The sequence below is a fragment of the Calypte anna genome, chromosome 9 (assembly GCF_003957555.1).
Source record: "Calypte anna isolate BGI_N300 chromosome 9, bCalAnn1_v1.p, whole genome shotgun sequence".
NCBI lineage: Eukaryota > Metazoa > Chordata > Aves > Apodiformes > Trochilidae > Calypte > Calypte anna.
The window spans coordinates 16,541,407-16,560,012 of record NC_044255.1 but is presented as its reverse complement, the minus strand read 5'-3'; the positions used below and the strand labels follow the sequence as shown (position 1 = coordinate 16,560,012).

General features: G+C 41.2%; 1 protein-coding gene across 1 annotated transcript in view; it reads left to right on the top strand.

Annotated features, from left to right (window-relative positions):
• The first annotated feature begins 488 nt into the window (after positions 1-488).
• The window catches only part of ABCC5 (ATP binding cassette subfamily C member 5), a 46,036-nt gene continuing 27,918 nt past the window's right edge, over positions 489-18,606 (top strand). Inside the window, 5 exon segments of the mRNA XM_030456375.1 lie at positions 489-564; positions 1,998-2,172; positions 14,700-14,857; positions 15,103-15,258; positions 15,957-16,104. Coding sequence (XP_030312235.1) covers positions 2,044-2,172; positions 14,700-14,857; positions 15,103-15,258; positions 15,957-16,104 — 591 coding nt within the window. The 5' untranslated portion in view covers positions 489-564; positions 1,998-2,043.

The following is an 18,606-nucleotide window of genomic DNA, read 5'->3' as shown; positions in this document are numbered from 1 at the left end:
GGGCGGCTCGCACCGTTCTCCCCGCACTGCACGGGGCGCACGGTACCGCACTGTGCTGCACTGCACTGCACCGCGCTGTGCTGCACCGCACCGCCGTGCCTGGTGCTGCGCTGCACCGCATTGCACTCGCATCGCACCGCACCGCAGGGCGCTGCATTGCACTTGGCTGCCGCGCCGACCAGCCGGGGCACGCGCCCCACCCCGGCGGCTCGCGCCGGCCGGCTGCGAACGTTCCAGACCCCCCACGCTGCGGCAGGATCGGCGGGAAGGGAGTGGGCGGGGCACGCGCTGGGGGAGCTGAAGGGAGGGGGACGGGTGGGGACGGAGGTGACCCGCGCGGGGCTTCCTGGGGAATGTAGTTCAGTGCGGAGTGCCCAGTGGCCAGCGGGCACAACGATGCGGACTACATTTCCCGTGGGGCACAGCGCAGCAACGGCAGCCGCAGCCCCCGCCCTCCTCCCTGCGCAGGCGCAGCGGGAGACGCCGGAACCGCTATAAGGGATGTTGTTTGGCTTCGCGGCCGCTGAGCGGAGGAGCTGCGGCGGGGGCAGTCGCCGGGTGGAGGTGAGCGGGGCCGCCCTGTCCGTTACCGGGAGTGGGTGCTGAGGTGGGGGTTGGAAACGCCTCTGCGTAAGCGGGGGAAGAAGGGGCGGGAGGTCTGGGGAGGTGGCTTTACCGCCCTCCTTTCCTGTGAGGGGGGCGGTCGAGCTCACCCCCTGAGCCTCATCGTGAGGAGGGCTGTACTGTGCCGTGCCCCCCTTCCGCCGAGAGCTCGGGGCCATAACTGTCCGTCCTACCTCGACTGGGATGAGTGGGATCTGTCACTGAGCGGGGAGGGCCTCGCTTGGATACGCCTGTGCGGCGGAGTCATGGGGAGGGGAATAAGGGAGGAGGGGAGACTCCCGTACCCCTTCCCCCACTTCTCCCGCGTCTCCCCCTGGGTAGCTTGGGGGTGGTAGGCCGGGGGAGGCTGCCCCGCATCCCTGTTGCAGGAGGGACGGGGAGCCAGCAGGGTGCAGCAGCCCCCGACCCGCTGCTTGTCTTGCAGCATCCTCTGCCTCCGCTGACTTATGGGGCCCCGGCGGGCGGGGGTCAGCGAGAAGCTGTGCGGGGCGGCCGGCGGGCCGGGGCCGTCTGCCCCAGAGCCGCTCTGGGGGCGACTGGTGTCAGAGGGAGGGGTGAAGGAGGCTGTTCCTGCAAGCACCGCAAAGGTGGCAGCCCAGTGCACCAAGCCTGGGCTGCTGATGCAGGTTCTGACTAATGTGACTTAATCACGCTTCTTCCATCCCGTTAGTTTAAGGCCAGTGACGGAATGGGATAAAGCAGGGTTGTAAAACAACCTTGTCTTGCGGGGGGAAGTGATTCTGTTTTCGGGACTCAGGTTTTCCTTCTGACCTTTGATAGTTGGAGGCAAAGCCTGCAGCATTGGAGATGTGACTCCTTCCTGTGCATTTTTGTACTTAACAGTAGTGCAAGTATTTGGAGCAAGTGAATAATGGCAGAGAGACAGAATATATATTTCTTTACAGTGTGTGTAGAATGACTAACTTTATCATGTGATATTTTTAGAAAAAGGAGTTTTGCAAAACTTTCTACTGGTAAGTTGTTACGATATGGGCCACTTTAGATGGTAACAAAATATTTCAGACTTTTGCACTTCCAAGTCAAGCTTTCTAAGGTTTCAGCTAAATACTGTAGTTACTGCTTTAGTCTGTCAGATTGCATAATTGTGTTTCAGAGTTCTGTGGGAGGAAGTATGACAGCACTCTAGTGCATTGAGAATCATTGTACTATTTGGTTACCTCAGGGTATGTTTAAACTAGTTCAGGAGAAGTTAGTCTTATGTGGCTTTCCAAAGTCACATTATTACAGTCCTGTTGTAATAAAAGTATTTTCAATTGCTTTTTGATTTTTATTTCAAAAAAGAAACTTATGGCTAAAAGGAGCTATTGTTTTGGACATAGCATATAATGAAGTCGGATTTAATTACTTTTCAGATATTTGAGGTGAAAATACACGTGTAAACCCTGGCGTTTACAGAAGATGAAAGACATCAACATAGGAAAAGAGTACATTATACCCAGTCCTGGGTATAGAACTGTGAGGGAGAGAGCCGACTCTGTCCAGCATGAAGAGCAGGAAGGGTCAACGTTTCAGCATGCTAAATATAAGGTCAGTTTATTTTTTCATAGTTTTCTTTGCAGTCTGCTTGTTAAATTACATGCAGCAGCAGCCTTCTTGCTGTGCCAGCTCCATATAGATTCACTGCACTGAAGGTCAATAATGAATATTCAGTCTTGTGTGGAAGAGATCATTCCAGGGGGTACGGTAGCTGTATTGCTAACAAGTCTGAGCACTTACTAAGCATTTTTCACTTTTATGTTTGACTTCCTAGTAATATTTGAACAAAATATAATTTTTCTAATATTCAGATCTTGATGTGAATCCAGGGAATGTTAAGCTTTTGTATTTAAGAAAATCATTACAACCAAGTGACAACAGTGAAGAGCTCAAATCACACACCATTCAGCAGCTGAAAAAGCCCTTAATCATACCATATTTTTCTCAAGGATTAATTTTCTAAAGCAGATGCCTAGTTTGTCCTAGCAGTAAGACTTAGTTTTCTGTCATATGAAAGTAATCTGTATCGAATACTGTTTCTTGTGCATCTGTGTATTCAATATGCTAAGGTGCAGTCATAATTACTTCTAGTTTAATTTGAAAGCTGGTCTCAAAATAACTGCTGGCTTAGAGCTTGCATATAATTGGTTTGAGCTTCTAATATTTCGAGCTTGTTCTGACTGAAGAGTGCATATAGCAAGTACTATAGGGCAAAAAAAAAAGCTGAGATAAATGGAAATGCCTGCATTGGTGGAAGATGCTCTTTGACACTAATAACCTGTGCCAGCTGAAGAAGATTAAAAAATATTGGCTGCTCTGAATACTAACACTGAAGTATTTTCTTGCATTTCTTATTCTTAACCTTACCGAAGATACTGACGTAGAACTTTCTGAAGCTGGACAATTAAAGTCAATAGTGCCTCGGTCTGTTTTTTGTAATGACAAATTGCTTGCAAATGTTGCAGGGCATTTCTTCCACACTGCAGGTGATGGACCTCTTGTGAGAGGGTTGCAAACAGGAGAATTAGCTGTATTTGTGTGGAAGAATTGTGGAAGGCTTCTTTAAAAGCTTGCATTTTGCTGCATTATACTAGGCACTGGGATACTGTGTACTTCAGATAAGGCTTGCCTTGTTTCACAGGGGCTTAAGAGTTTTGCCAGGTGTTTTTTATGTGGGATTACAGTGCTGCACTGCTGGTGGCTAGTGTGGTGGTTTTTTGTGTGGGTTTTTTCTTTTTTTTATTTATTGCAAGTGAAACGACCTGCTCTGCAGCAGTCTGAGTGCAGTTTGTGCTTGCAGGCCCTGCAGCTCCTGCGTCCCTACAGGCTCTATGACTCAGCAGAGTATTGCTGACAGTGTTCAGAGGAAGGCAGGGTGTCTGATTGCATTAAAGCAGTCAGTGATGCAGAACTAAGAGCCCTCTGGAATCACAGTGCAGGTTCTTAATGGCATTTATTAGTGGATGTCATGGGCTTGCTGTCCACTGTCCAGTAGCAAATCTCCTTTGACACATAGTGGTGACAACAGTGATGTCATTGGTGGAGGGCTTTGTTTTCTGACCAGTGTCTGTGGAATTAAGCAGTAATTGTAGCATGTTAATGTCTGCCTGATGGTTTGCATCAAATCATGTTGATGCCTGACTTAACTTAGCAGGACAAAAATCCTTGTTTTCCCTCTAAACCTTTTAAATCAATGAAATCAATCAAGCCAGCATACTTGTGTTTTCTGAGGGCTGAACTTAACCCAAGTCCTGCACATCTTTACAGTGTGGCAGTGAAATCTTGAACTTTGATGCAGCTTCAGGTCAGCTTACCTCTGCTGTAGTTCTGTTTACCCTTCTAGCAATACCATCTGATTTGCTGTCTATGACTACAGGGTAGTAGGCCCACATAACTGGTTTCAGAACAGGGATTCTGCCAAATTTGTGATGTCTGGTGCAAAAAAATGGCTTCCCTTATTTCCTCCTTAGAATTTTATCTGGGTTGGTGTGTCTTAGTAAAGGAATGAAGCTAACTTGTTAATGGAATTGTCTAATTCTGATAGGTTACCCATTTTACTTGGTAGCTATCTTGTTCAGTATGCTGGGGTTGAATTTCTAGCTTAAATTTGGTATCCCTTTTGGTGTTTTAGCCTTACAGTTTGAATGTATACAGTCTATAAAACCCAAAGATCTCTGAATTCATTGCTGCATGTCAGTGTTATTAAATTCTGCTTACTTGCAAAATACTGATGTTAAATGCAAGGAGCTGTGTTCATTACACCCTATCTAAGTTGTATGCTCATGTTTTTGTGTACCAAGCTTATTCTTTTCCAGATGAAACAAGTTCTGGTTTCAGCAGTGTCCTTGGCCTTATCACTTGTTGGGATGCTTTATACTTCTGGTAACACAGATAAATGAAGACTTCTCTTTTCTAAGGCTGAGTTTTGCTTGTTTGGTTTGAACATCAGAGTCCATTGATAGAGATTTTGGGACCCTCAAATCTCTTGTAGAAAAATCTAGCTCAGGATTTGGACTAACTTGACCAGAAAATGACAAAGTTGTAAGTATGGTCTGTATTGCAAGTAACAAACTGAAAGCAGATTAAAGCTGTAATTTTACAACTAACTTCAGATCCTTGTGGAGTGCAGACTTAGGACTGCTTTGCAGCAGACTTGTACTGTATGGGATAGACTTCTTGCTAACATGTTGCATAGGTATGTCATACCTCAGAGTGAGGTAGAACTGCATAGTTTCCTCTGAAGAGGTTACAGGAGCATGCTGCCTCTAGTCGAGAGCCACTGGTTAATGGCCACTGATGGTGATCACTTCTGGCAGGGCTACAGGAGCATTTGATCAGTAGCATGACTCGCTGCTTTTTCTGTTGTTTGTATTGCTGCATTTTTATATTTACCTCCTAACTTGAAGTGGACAAGGTTAGTTGATTGATTAAGATCTTTACAAGTGAAAGACCTATTTTATTACTGAGCCAAGATCCCTCTCCTTGTTTTGCATAAAGATTGTGGTCAACCTTCTTTCTGTCCTGAAACCTCCATACTGGTGTTCAGGTTTCCTGCTGAAAGGATGCTTTAACAGGGACTCATGACAGTAATGAAAAAGAGCTTGCAATTCTTTCCTTAGAAGCTTAAATGATATTTGGTCACAGCTGGGAAGATCACTTCTTTGAAAGACAGGAGCTTTTCAAATAGGCTTCCTGGAATCATAGTTGAAATCATGCTGCACTATAAGTAGGTCTAATCCAATGTTCCTGGTGCTTAATGGGAATGTTGCTATAGAAATTTGGACCTCTGAAATAGACACTTCAGGGCTGAAATTCGAGAAGCCATTTCTATTCAGTTTGTGAATACATATATTCAGCTTGCGTGTAAGTTTCTGCAGTGTGTTCTTGTAACAATTGGTTTTTTTAAGTCTTTGTTGGAGACCTTAATGTAGCTTACAAAACAGGATGTTAATTATGTGTTCCCAATGTATAAGATGATACTAATTGTGCTTATTGTGTTGGGGGGCATGACTCTTCCAAATGAAGATGGAAGTGTTCTTGCTGCCTAGCAGTATTAGTCAGTCTTCATCTGTAAGAAGGTGTTGCATTACCAATAAATAGAAATAAAGGGGATATTTTGAAATATTGATTTATACTTGTACCTTTAGAACATTTTGTTCTCAATGCTCATAATGCCCTTCAAGTTGTATCTGAAGTAATATATAGTTTTTTCTTGGAACTAGGCTTTGTGTTTATTTGATGGAACAATGGGCAAGTATTTTGCTTCCTATTTCATGTTCGCAGCAACTTGAGGATATAGATGCAGCTTGTTCTCATGATATGCGTTGTTTATGAGGGCTTGGTTCATGAAATGTGAGTCACTGAATCACAAGATTGTCATGGCTGGAAAAGACCTTTAAGATCAAATCCAACCATCAACACAGAAACAAGCCACCATGTTCACTAGAGCATATCCTGAAGTAACACCTCTACACAGTTTAATACCTATAGGGATAGTGACTCCACTGCCTCCCTAGACAGCCCATTCCAGTGCCTGACTACTATTTCAGTAAAGAAATTCTTCCTAATATCCAAGTCCTCGAGTTAACAGTGCTAGGGCAGTAATTTGCAAATTGTTCTCCAAGCTGAAGTTGGTTCTGACTGGAATGTAGTGTTCAGGTTTAGGTTCTTTCTGCTGAAGCATGATGGCTGCATCTGTAACATCTGTGTTAAGCCTCAGGTGCAGATTTCTGCATTTCCAGACAGTGGGTAGTGTGGAACTGTAAATATTGCTTTAAACATTCAGGAAAAATGTGTTGCTAACTTCAGCTGTTGGATACCCTACTAATATTCCTGTCCTCATCTTAATCTCTTATTTTTCAGGTTTGTTTCTGACAACTTTGCCAAAGACAGCAGAGAATATGATCAGAACTTGAAGTTGATTAAATCCTTCAATCACTGATAGCTTTGAAGTGATTTATTCCTGTCTGTCTGTGCAATAGTCAGATTAACTCTGCCTCCCAACCTCTCTGGAGCATCTGAAATGTTTGAACCAACTGTGCTGGGCTGCATATTAAAAATAGGAATGTGAATGTAGCCTCAGTATTAGTGCCTTGACAATCCATGCTCAGAGAAGGCCTTCTAGACAGATGAACTATAAGCTTGTAGTTGTAGCAGAATCTCTTGGATGTTTGTTTTTCCATCTTTTCATAACCAAGTAAGCACACAAGTTAAGGAATCATAGACCAAGTAGGCTCTTAATGGCTGTGTGTATTCTGATTCAGTCTCTACACTAAAAGATGTTGCTATGTGGCTGTCTCATTTCAGCTAGAAGCTGTGGTGGTTTGAGCTGATGCCAGTGCTCGCTGCATGACAAGGTGAAACTGCAGCCGTTTGATCAAGATAACTGGCAAAGTGCTTGGTTAATTTTTTTGCCACCCAGATGAATATCTCTGATGTTTGGCTGTGCTAGGGGAGATGTGCAAGAGTATCCAGAGAAATTCTGCATATGTGTCAATATATTTCTGAAACTTGTAATTGGTGGCATTGTGCTCTCTATGGCTACACTTAGTAGTTGGAGGATCTCTTACCTGTTAATAACAGCAGTCTTAGAGCCCTTATTTTCTCATATCATAGTTGCACAGAAGGTGAGGGAGTACTTAATTTAGGTAGTGTTATTAAATCTTGGTGACATGTGCAGGTATATAACAAGAAGTGTGAATTATGATGATTTTAAGCTAAATGAGAATTTCACCTTTTGCAGTGTAACACTTGTGCATTCTGCTGCAGAGGCTGACGTCAAGGAAACATATCTGGAGGCTGTTAAAATAAAGTTGAACTAATGCAGTTAAGCTTTTTTGTACTGTCACTTTTTGACGAAGTAGGAAAGAAAATTGTTTCTAGTGATCTTTGGAAGCCTTTATATAGCACCATGCTACATGAGGTGTGCTCTTCTGTGGATCCTGTTTGTGTTCTTCCCCTGCTGCAAACAACCTGATGCAGTGTAAGGGAGTAAGTATGATGTATTCTAAAATTAACCCATTCCTACTGTCTAACAGGCAGTGAATCACATCTGTAATATCAGCTCTGAAAACTGAAAATATAATGCAGCTGAGCAGTTGAAGCAGCAGGAAATTTAGGTGACTTGATGACTAGACCAATTTTGTGGACACTGCCCATAAGAGGTGCTGCATAACCTTGTTTTCCTAGTTGGTAGAGTTTTAACTCTGAACACTATTGTATATGCTGTCACAGGAACATGATGCAACCTGCAACCCTCCTCAACTCTGTGCTACAACTTGTGTGGTGTCTGATCACATTCATTACAGTGGCTAAATATATTGTGCTAATAAAGCTCTGGAACGGGGGTGGGGGGTTGGAAATTTGGGTTGGTTTTTTTTTTTTTAGTACTGAGGTAAAAAAATTCCAAAGTCAACATGTTTGGATCCCTGAGGTGTCCGCTTAAGTTTACTAGTTACATTTGCCACTTGAGTGAGGTGCCCCTTGCTTTTGGAAGCATGTATTGGTACAGGAGGGTGAGTTGAATAAAAGGCTCTTGAATTAGTCTTTGTCAGTGCTACGATATCAAGGCTTCTGCTGTCATTCACTGGTGGTTCCACTCCACAAAAGTTTGAGTTTAAAGTCTCCCTGGGTACTCCTGGTGTTGCATTAAATTGACCTGTGTAGCTTGTATAGTGACCTAGCTAACACATGGCCTTTGTAAAGGATATGCCTGGAACAACCCCTTCAGTGCATGGCAGCCTGTCTGTATGTCATTCAGGATAGAACTCACCTGAGCTAGTCAGGAGCCAGATCCTCAGCCTGCCTTTGCTGGTTTGATCTGCTTAGTGAGGAATCAGTTCCCCAGGTTTGTGGTCAGAGCACACATAGGATGGCAGTTCAATAGGGCAGCTCCTAACTAGGGCTGATCATTATTTCCAGTTCAACAGGAGCTTGCTGTTACTCTATGGTCAGCATGCATGGACCATGTAGCTCCAATGCTGGGTGATGGGTGGACAGCCTCAACTCTGAATGAATTTTGTATCCTTTGATCACATAATAATGAGTACTAATTTTAATGCAAAACAAAAGACATGGGCCCATGGATACCAGAAGCCTAAGCAGGTATACAGCTGCTAATCACATGCATACACAACAGTTACTCTTGCAAAATCCTAAAATAAACCTGCATGCCAAACTCTCTGGATTTCTTGGATTGCAGGAATAAGTGGATTTGCCAGGGAAGAGTTTAGAACGCCTCACCTCAGTGAATTGCCAGAATTCAAGAGCAAGGTCAAATAAATAATATTCCTGGAAGAAACTGATACACCTTTCCTCGGCAAGAACTCCATGTGCATCAAGTGAGAGTGCTCAGTATAAGTGACTGAAATATTTAGGCTAATTGCAAGCATACATCCCTGATATTGTTATGCTGCAGAGTTCTGATATATGTGCCGAGCTCTACTGCAAGATTTCTGCTCTAATCTGAGGATGCATAAACTCAGGCTAGTTTTGAAACAGCAACTCAAATGCAAATTCAACTTCTGCTAATCCTAGCCCAGAAGAGTAACTGTAGATGTCCTGTGTAATGGAGTTACATGTTACAGTGAATAACTCGACTTCAAGCTGTTGAATCTTTGAACTCCTGTGGCAAGTCAGAGCATGCTTCTGAACTGCTAATTCTCTTTTAAGAGAAATATGGTGCAGCTGCACTTATTTCTCCATTTAGACATATGGAGGTTGCTCTTACGAGTTGGTCTTCCCTGTAGCAGAAGCAATGAAGGGAGCAGACATGATGGCTCAGTTATAATTCACTTGAAGCTGGGAAGAAAAATGGTGCTGTGAATTCAGCTGTATTGCCTGTACTTTGCAAGCAACGTATGCATGTGTCTAAAGGACCAATACTTCCTTCTTCAGGCCCGTTGTCTGATGTAGCCCAGTGCCTGCTCCTTGCTGCTGGTTTTCTTTTTCAGGGAGACAGCTGGTAAGGGTGGATGCTATGCCAAATGAGCATTTAATAGGCTCATGTTCTAATCAGGCAGGATATTGTAAAGCATTGTAGCTGCAGAGTAGCCTGGGAAACTACTGCTGCAAATCCCCCTATTAATTCTTTTGTAGATCGTGTACTGTAGCAAATGCAGTGAAAAGAGAAGAGGAAGATTACCTCAGTGGAATATGAAGTCCATAGAGCACTTGCTGCTTCACCAGCCAACTCCATCTTTGACAGTGTTTGGACCTGTGCACCTACTTAATTTTCATGTGTTCTGGGTCTGACTTCCAAAAGTCTGGACAACAATGCATTAGGAGTTGGCTGTGCTACCTACAAAAGCATTGTATAAAACAAACTACTTTTAAGTAGTGTTATGCTTGGAAATGCTCAGAGGAATTTTTGGGAAGAAGCATGTAATTACAATTTCACAGTATCTCTTCATAGACTCTTGTTTTATTTTTGTATAGTTATCTGTAAACTAACTGTAACAATTGATCCTATTCTTCCCCAGCCCATGTAAACTAATTACTAATCTTGTTTTAAAACATCAGTCATGTAACAAACTCAAATATTTAAAGATTGCTGTTAATTCTGGATTTGTAATATGGAGAATATTTTAAACACTGGTCAGAACTGGTGATCATATAATTCTTTTCCTGGTATGTCAGCCTACTTTTGAGCTCTGTAGTGCTGCTCTGTTAGTTTCCCATTTGCTTCTCCTTACTGGAAACTTGAACATAGAAGTGAAGAGGGCTGCTGAGATCTGCCTTGGAAAATCAAGAGATGGGAATTCCTGTTCTGCAGCATTGCTAACTTGCTTATTTACTAATTAAATAAAGCAATTTTAACTTCATTTATTACCACAGGGGCTTTTGAATTCTGTTATCTGCAAGGATTAATAAAAAAAGCCTCTCTGCTTCAGTTTGTCAGGTAGCAGTAGGTCCAGAAGAGATGGACCTTCTTCTCTGCAGTGATCTGAGCCCTGGAAGGCCATCTGCTTTACAGAAGTGGAGACAATAGTTTGATGGGTGGGGTTTGGGCCATATGTTGACAGCATACACATCAAATTCTTTCTCTGCATGATGAGTGAGGGATGGAAGAATCTGTTTTGCTTGGCTTCCAGGCTTGTCTGGTTTTGCTATTATCATCTGATGTTACAGTTGTCAAACCAATAAATTGCAGCTGCCTCTGTTAAATATAGGATTGCCTTTGTGAAAGGCTAGGATTTCACTGGTGTGTTCTTTTCCTTCCCCTTTGCAACAGAGTTTAGTCTGTTCTCTTTACATGCTCCTCATCCTCAGAGATAAATGCCCATGTTGGCTGTTGAGCAGGTTCTCAGAAGTTTCCTATTACAAATATTTGCATTTTCTTTTCTGAATAACATTCCCTACTATTCTCTTGCTTTCCATGGAACATCTGTCTTGCTTACCTTTGACATCACATATATTTCACAGCTTTTGTAGCTTGTCTCTAAATATTCTGTATTCTCTTGGTCTTATCACATGACTTTGGCATGTGGATTCTGAATTTGATACTGCTGTCAAAAACTTAGTGAGCAAATCTTTTTTCTTTGCCTTTATTTTCCTTGGCTTGCCCAGACTTTGTCATGACAGATCTTGAGCTGACCATGTCATCTTTCTGGCTCTCACATTACTGTACATGTTTACTATTGCTGTGACCAGTTTGTTGGGCAGGGAAGTCATGATAAGAGGTGCTGGTAGGGTTTTGTTGCTCTCAAGTTGTGGAAAGGCAGAGGCATCAGATGTGCTCTGTGATAGCCATACCAACTATGCTGCTTTCTCTCTGTCTCTGAGCTTGCTGTGCAAGTAAAAGAGCAAGATAAGCTCATGTGTGTAGTGGTACCTCCTCAGTACTCCCCATATTCTTGGGGTTTGTCTTCAGGATTAAAAGTTTAACTGTTTTCTTCATCTGTTGAATCTTTGTCTGCAACCAGGTGTGCCACAGCTTTGTGAAATACAGAATGTAGAGCCATTACCCTCTGTCAGGGGCTGCCTGTGGCTTCAGAAACTTTAAATACAGCAGCTATTAACAAAATGCTGCGTGATTGCTGTTGCCCTCTGTCATGGAGTTAATGAGCCACAATATGCTTACCCAATGTGAGTTTATTTCTTCCATTTTTAGTCCATTTATGAATTGGAACTTCACAGCAGCATCCAGTAACAGAATTCTAAATATAAGTATTCTTTGTGTAAAAAACATTAATTTCACTGAGTGTCCCTGCTTCTTTTGTGGTAAGAGCAGCTGGTGGTGATCATTCCCTAGTTCTTTTCATCATGTCATTTATGACTTTATGGACACCTATACCTCTTTATTCCTGTCCTTTGTCCATTTGAGCAGTCTTAAATTAATGGTTTTGTAGAAGTTGTTTCCATTCCAACTGTTCTCATTGCTTGCAGAAAGTAATTTGAGTATAATACCCTTTTTGAAGTAAAGTGATAAGGGACTGACTGTGATGTTCACAAAGGAGGCAAATTCCAGGGGTTTTTTAAGTGCCATGCTTCCTGCTTTATTATTTGTGTCTTTTGCAGCAGCTCTTCATAGTCTTTTGGAGGTTTTGATGATGATGAGTAGTGAGCTGCTGTTTTTCAAGAAATGTTGGAATGGTTGCTTCTTTCTGGTTAGTGATACCTGATTTAGGCTTGTTTTGTTTTTGTGAGCATTTCTTTAGAGTTATCAACACTGATCACCTGTCTCATTGCTGTATTAATAAGTTTCTGAATGAGAAGAAGTGCCATCTGATTTCTGCTTGGTAGTGCAGTCATTATTTATTAGGCATTTCTTTCAGGAGCATTTCTTTCTTGCAGCACATTGTGAATTATTTCTTCAGGGTTTTAGTTTCCATGAAGCTGTATGTGCATGTTGGCATTACTGCCTGCTAAACACCTGAAAAAATAATAAGGATTCAGAAACCTAAACTAACAGTGCCGGAGTTGTTGCTAGTTTTGTTCTTCATTCTTTTATTCTAGAAATGCATTTGTAGAACTGCTTACAAGTCTCATTTCTTCCTGATGATCTCTGTGGTTTTCAGATTTTTTAATGGGAAACATAATTGTACTATCTTTCTTAGAACCTTAATTGTACAGTAGTGTGATTCCTTTGTTTCTTGATAGTCATACGTGTGGGGTTTTGACTGCCTTGCCAAGGTGGAATGTGATGTTCTGAACCAGGTGTTTGTGTTATATCTGCCTATATGGCAAGATGTTATAAAGGCGTTTCAAAAGCGGTGCCCTAGCCTTTTATCTATGTATGTTTTTCACCTTTGCTGAGAAAATTCTGTTGAGTAACTCCAGAGACTTTAATGTTTTTTCACAGGGAGTGTTCAAGAACATTATATTTGGACTGCCCAAAAATGCAATATCTTGCAATTCTACTGTCTTATTAAAAAGCTATTCTTGTTTGTACACGGTGAAAAAATTCTCTTATGCTGAAATTTTTTATTTTAATTTTTTTTAATTTGGAAAACTTTCTAAACTCACAATCACTTTTTGTGTGCTCTGAAAAACAATAATTCAGCAAATAGCCTACGGTATCATCAGCATGTTAACAGTGATAAGGGGTTTGGGCAGATCTGCCTGAGGCTCTTGCAAAGGGTAACGCAGGAAACCAGGCATGAATTCCTCTGCTCTAACCAGAAAAGCAGTAGTGCAGAACTTTCCCCCACTACAGGCTCCTTTGAGACCTCTTTGTCAGGTCCCTTATTAATGCTGACCTGGGTAGATTTAGTAGATGGTGTTGCTTTTAATAAGTAGGTAATTTAATATAAAGTGAGTGAGAAGTCTTTGAATTCAGATTTTGAGTGTTGAATATTTTTGAGTCACTCCGTGTGTCATAGTGTTGCAATGCTCGTTTGTTTTTTAACTACTTTGCTATCTTGTGTAATCATAGCTTTAGGTTTAGTGAGGAAGCTAAGGACCATGGATTGTTGACAACATACTTAGACAGTGCTTATTTAAGTTTTAATAAACAAAGGACAGATTTATGCTATTATCAGTTTCCTGTTCCTGTCCTTCACGTGAGTGGGAGCCAAGTGCTTGCTGTGCTTCATGCTCATGTGTTAATGCAGTACAGACAAAATGTCTGATAAGTAGTGGCATTTCTGACAAAAATTACATGATGTGAAGTTAGGATTTGAGTGCTTGCTATTAGGACAAATGTCGTGCTTTGCAAATACTGTGTTTTTAGGAGGCTCCAAGACATTTACAGTTGCTGATTTCTAAGAAATAAAGTAACTTTGTCCTGTCAAGGAAACTAATAAGAGTAAACATAGTATCTTTCTGTGGCAGCCAGGAAGAACTTGGTTATTTTCCACATAGTAGCTCCATTTCAAAAAAACCTTGAAGCCAAGCAAGTAACATGGCACAGCATGGGATGATCACTAAGTTAACCAGCGATGATCCCTGTTCGAGTATAGATAGCAAGCTAATCTCCCCAGACAGTTCTGCCACTCCTACCTTCTGATCCAAAAGGTTTGTTTGAACTCTGCAGCATTTTAACTACTTCGTATCTTTGCTGTTTCCTTTCTCCTCTTAGATTAGTTTAGTCTGCCTTTCACTAGGGCTGTGGAAAAAGTCCCCCGAGATAAGACTTGACTTTTAAGTGGTTGTTTATAAAGCTGTTGAGCCATTGAGAAGTGTGATTTGGAGCAGACAAAATTCTCATCTTTATTCCCTTTAGTTCTCTTAGGGGAACAGAGAAAAAGCAGAAAACAATATAAAGGAAGGTACAGTTCTGCTTTATGCTTGTTTTTTGGTCTAATCCAAGATATTTCTGAAGAAGGGACTCAAGTAGTATTGAAAATCTCAGTTTTCTATGGATAAGAATATCTTAATTACACTAAAAATGCATGCCTTAATTTCACTCCATAAGCCAGTCATTGATTTCTTGAACTAATGTCATACATACTTGATTTTGTAGTTTTTTCTATTGTATTCCCTGTGCAAGGATGCAAGATTGAAGCCTCTAAGACATTTAAATGCTAGCAATTGCTGTTGCACAATAATTTGCAGAAGAGATGTGAAGTTGCTGGAGGCATCATGGACTTTAAGCACTGTTTTGAATTCTGACTCTGCTGTCTGTCTTGTAAATATAGATTGAATGCCAGGATGCTTTGGAAGCAGCTGCTCGGGCAGAGGGCCTGCCACTGGACACCTCTGTGCATTCCCAGCTGAGAATGCTGGATGAAGAGCACTGCAAGGGCAAATACCACTATGGCCTGAGTGCTCTGAAACCCATACGGACTACATCCAAGTAAGTCTTTAGGCTACCAGTGAGTTGATACAGCACTTGCTTTTCTCTATAGTTATAAAGGAGCATTGCAGCTGTAGGTCTGCTGTCTGGTACTGAAAACATCAGTGTTTATTTAAAAAGTCTGACTGGCATGGGCCCATTTGGTACTCTAAGTACTTTCAGTAAGAGAAGGCTTTGTTTTTCTCAGGGATTTACAATTCTGTTTCCTTTTTCATTTGCTTGTGATATTTCTTTTTTTCTTTTAGACACCAGCACCCTGTTGATAATGCTGGGCTTTTCTCCTGCATGACCTTTTCCTGGCTCACTCCTTTGGCCCACAGAGCGTACAAGAAAGGAGAATTGTTTATGGATGATGTGTGGACCTTATCAAGGCATGAGTCTTCAGATGTCAATTGCAGAAGGTAGAGGCATCTTGCTTATTATTTTCTTGTTTCCTTTTTTGTACATTAGTTCACAGACAATGATATAGTATTGTCCTAGAAAAACAGCACTGATATTTTTCCCTTGTCAGAATAGTGAAATTTAGTTTTATGCTGTACCATTTCTATACTCTTGCCAGTTTCAGTGAACTCTGAAGATTCTGTCTCCTAGAGTGTTTTGTAGTTGTCTTTCTGATTTTATGGATCTTTAATTTATTTTTTTAAATTAAAACAAAGTTCTTCAGGCTACACTGAAACTCCTGTGCTAAAATAATGAAAATGCAGTAGGAAAGTGATTTGAATATGGGTCAGATCTAGCAGTCAGGCTAACCTTCCATGCCTGATGAAAATTTTTCTCAGGCTTTCACTCCACAACTCTTCTGTCAGATCAGCATGGAAAGACACTGACAAATCAGTATATTAGGACTGGCAAAGAGACTCCAGGCAAAACAAAAAGCATTATGTTTTTCATTGCTTTCTTCTATAGAAGCAACACAACATGGGCATTTGAAGATGCAGATGTTTCTCTTTACCTCACAGAATGTACCACGTATTTATTTCTCTTTATCTAGTAATTTTTGTTGCTCTGAGCTATGAAGTTCATGGAATTTTCATGGACATGTAAGATTGTACCTGCTGTTATGGTGAAAATTATAACATGAGGCTTCTGTTTTTATTAGGCTGGAGAGATTGTGGCAGGAAGAACTGGAAGAAAGTGGGCCTGATGATGCTTCTCTCCGGAGGGTTGTGTGGATTTTCTGCCGCACCAGGCTCATCATTTCCATTGTGTGTCTGATGATCACGCAGCTTGCGGGTTTCAGTGGACCAGTAAGTAATATCCATCCTTTTTTTAAATAACCCCAGAGGGCTTCATCTCATGGCTAACTGTAAAATCTTAAGGTTTCATTGCTGGATCACTTATGTTTTGACTAGTTAGAGATTTTGAGGCAAAATTCCAGAATGATTCAATAACCCGAGATAGGTTTCCTACAGCTGATGGATCAATTGCTGAATACTGAAGCAAGTTCTTGGAGTGGGTGGGGAAGTTTAGGTGTCTTGGAGGAAATGTGCACATGTTTTTTCTCTTTGATTTTGAGTATAGTTTAAAGTTTTTCCTTAACTGGTATGGTCTTTTTGCATAAAACTCTTATGTGCAGGTCTTTTTAAATTTTTTCTTTTCTTCATTCTGTAAGTTTATTTTGGAATAAAACTTAATGTGATAAAACGCTAATCTTAGATTCTGGAATCAATAGCACAGTTTTCAAGAAGTGGAACGAAACAATTTTATTAGAGCACTAATTAGAAACTAACGTGAGCAGGTCTCAAAGAGTCTGTAGGTGTAGTCTTTATGGATCCTTCAGAGAGTGGTCAGAGAGTTTTCATGTAGGAGTGTTAGAGTATTGCCTCAAGGAACTGCTGCTATGGGTCATTATGAAGATAACATATGGGACTTGACATTCACACCATTTTTGTCATCTGTTTGTTGCACATGCTGTGCAGATTTACAGTTGAAATTTTGACTAAATTTATTTTCTACACATTTCCCTTGAGGAGTAGGAGCAGTATTACTGCTAGTAGTACATGTTTCAGTGTGCTGGTAAGCTGAAGGTTCATTTCTTGGGTAAGTACACTTGGGTGCACTGTTAGGTGAAATGTCTTTTTAAAATGTTTTCCTGCTTTTAATATCTTATCAAAATTATGTTCTGCTTTTTAAGTATTTTTAAAATTTTCCTTTTTTCATGTAACATGAATAGCAATATATGTTTATGGTATTGTTTTCATGGTAATAATTTACAGTAGCTTGTGTTATAAAGTATATGAACATACTTTGGTAATTAACATTAAATCCTGATTAAGGTTTTAACAGCACTAGCTTTCCCCAAGAAGAGCTTCTGTCATAGTTTCACTACAGGGCTTTAGTAACCACTTTTATCTTTAGCAAGAACTTGCAGCAGGGTTGCCCTGAATTTCTCTAGTGTAACTTTCTCAATTTGTCCAAACCAAACTGCTGAATGAGAGAGAGTGGGGAAGGAGAAAAACAAACCAACTTGACCAGGTCAGAGGCTACTGCTGCAATTGGTGCTTGATTTGGGAAATTTAAAATTATCTGTAGATATTTGCTCATTACAGTCAACCTTATTCATTTCTCTGAATAAGGATCAATTCCCTTTTGGTTCCATCATTTGGCATGAAAAATAAGTCTTTACCATCCCTCCTCCCTGGTTTTAAAAGTGACAGGCCTCACAGATATGCCTATGCTGTCTCCTTGGAAGTGTCAGTGCTTTCTTGTACTGTTACACCCTTTCAGTCACTGAAGGTGAAAAGGGGGGTCAGGAAAAGCACTTGACTTGAACTTATGTATTGGTGAATATTTAAAGAATGGAGTTAAACACTACAGTAAATACGAAAAATTTTACTTCAATGCCTATGACGTTGAAATGCCAGCCAGAAGCTGTGGCTTTGCTAATAAGCATTATGATGGTTATAACTGGAAGGAGTCGTTGCAGACTTCCTGTGTGGAATTTTTTATCAGATAGATCCTTTAAGGGTCTTCTTTTTAATTTTGATAAGTTTTGCATCTGGCACAGAATTCAAACCTGTAACTTGGTGAGAGAGCTGCATGTGTCAGACTGCCTTGTAATAACCATCAGAATGTACTAGTACAGGTGATATCCTATTTGACTCCAGTGAATAGTTGCTGCCATTTGATCAGCTACCAAAATTGCCAAGTTTGGGCTGAGAAGCAATGAAGTTTTTTTGATTACTAAACACAATCAGTTTAACTCCGGGTCTGAACAGTGTACTTCTCTGCAACTGTTCAGAGCTATTCTTCCTCTCTGGGAGATGGGGAAACTTGCTAATTTTAGTGGAGTACAGCTTGACAGTTTGGTCAGTTGTTGGAGGGGGAGTGGTAAGCTATTGGAGGTAAGTTTCCCAGTTTCCCAGTTGGCTCCAGTTGCAGCCTGCCTGGTGCTGTCGCACGCTGGCTGCAGCAGGGTCGCCGGCACTGCAGTGGGACCAGTGACAGAAGCTGTTCTTTAGAATTTTCAGGATGGCTGTTTTCTGCGTCAGAATGAGACAGTCCTGCTGGGCAGAGCCAACGCCAAGAGCAAAGGTAAGGTAATGTTTATTCAATGGGAATGCTTAAGACAGCCAAGCAACTAGAACCAACTACTACAGTAATAGTCACAGGAGTTCCTTTTTCCCCTGTTAGCTTGAATTCTAGTTTCTTTAAGTTTCTTGTTTTGTAAGTAACCTTTATGCTGTATTCTTGTAATTAAACTAGTTTGAATTCAGATAGTATGTGTTCAGATGTAAATGCTAATTCTG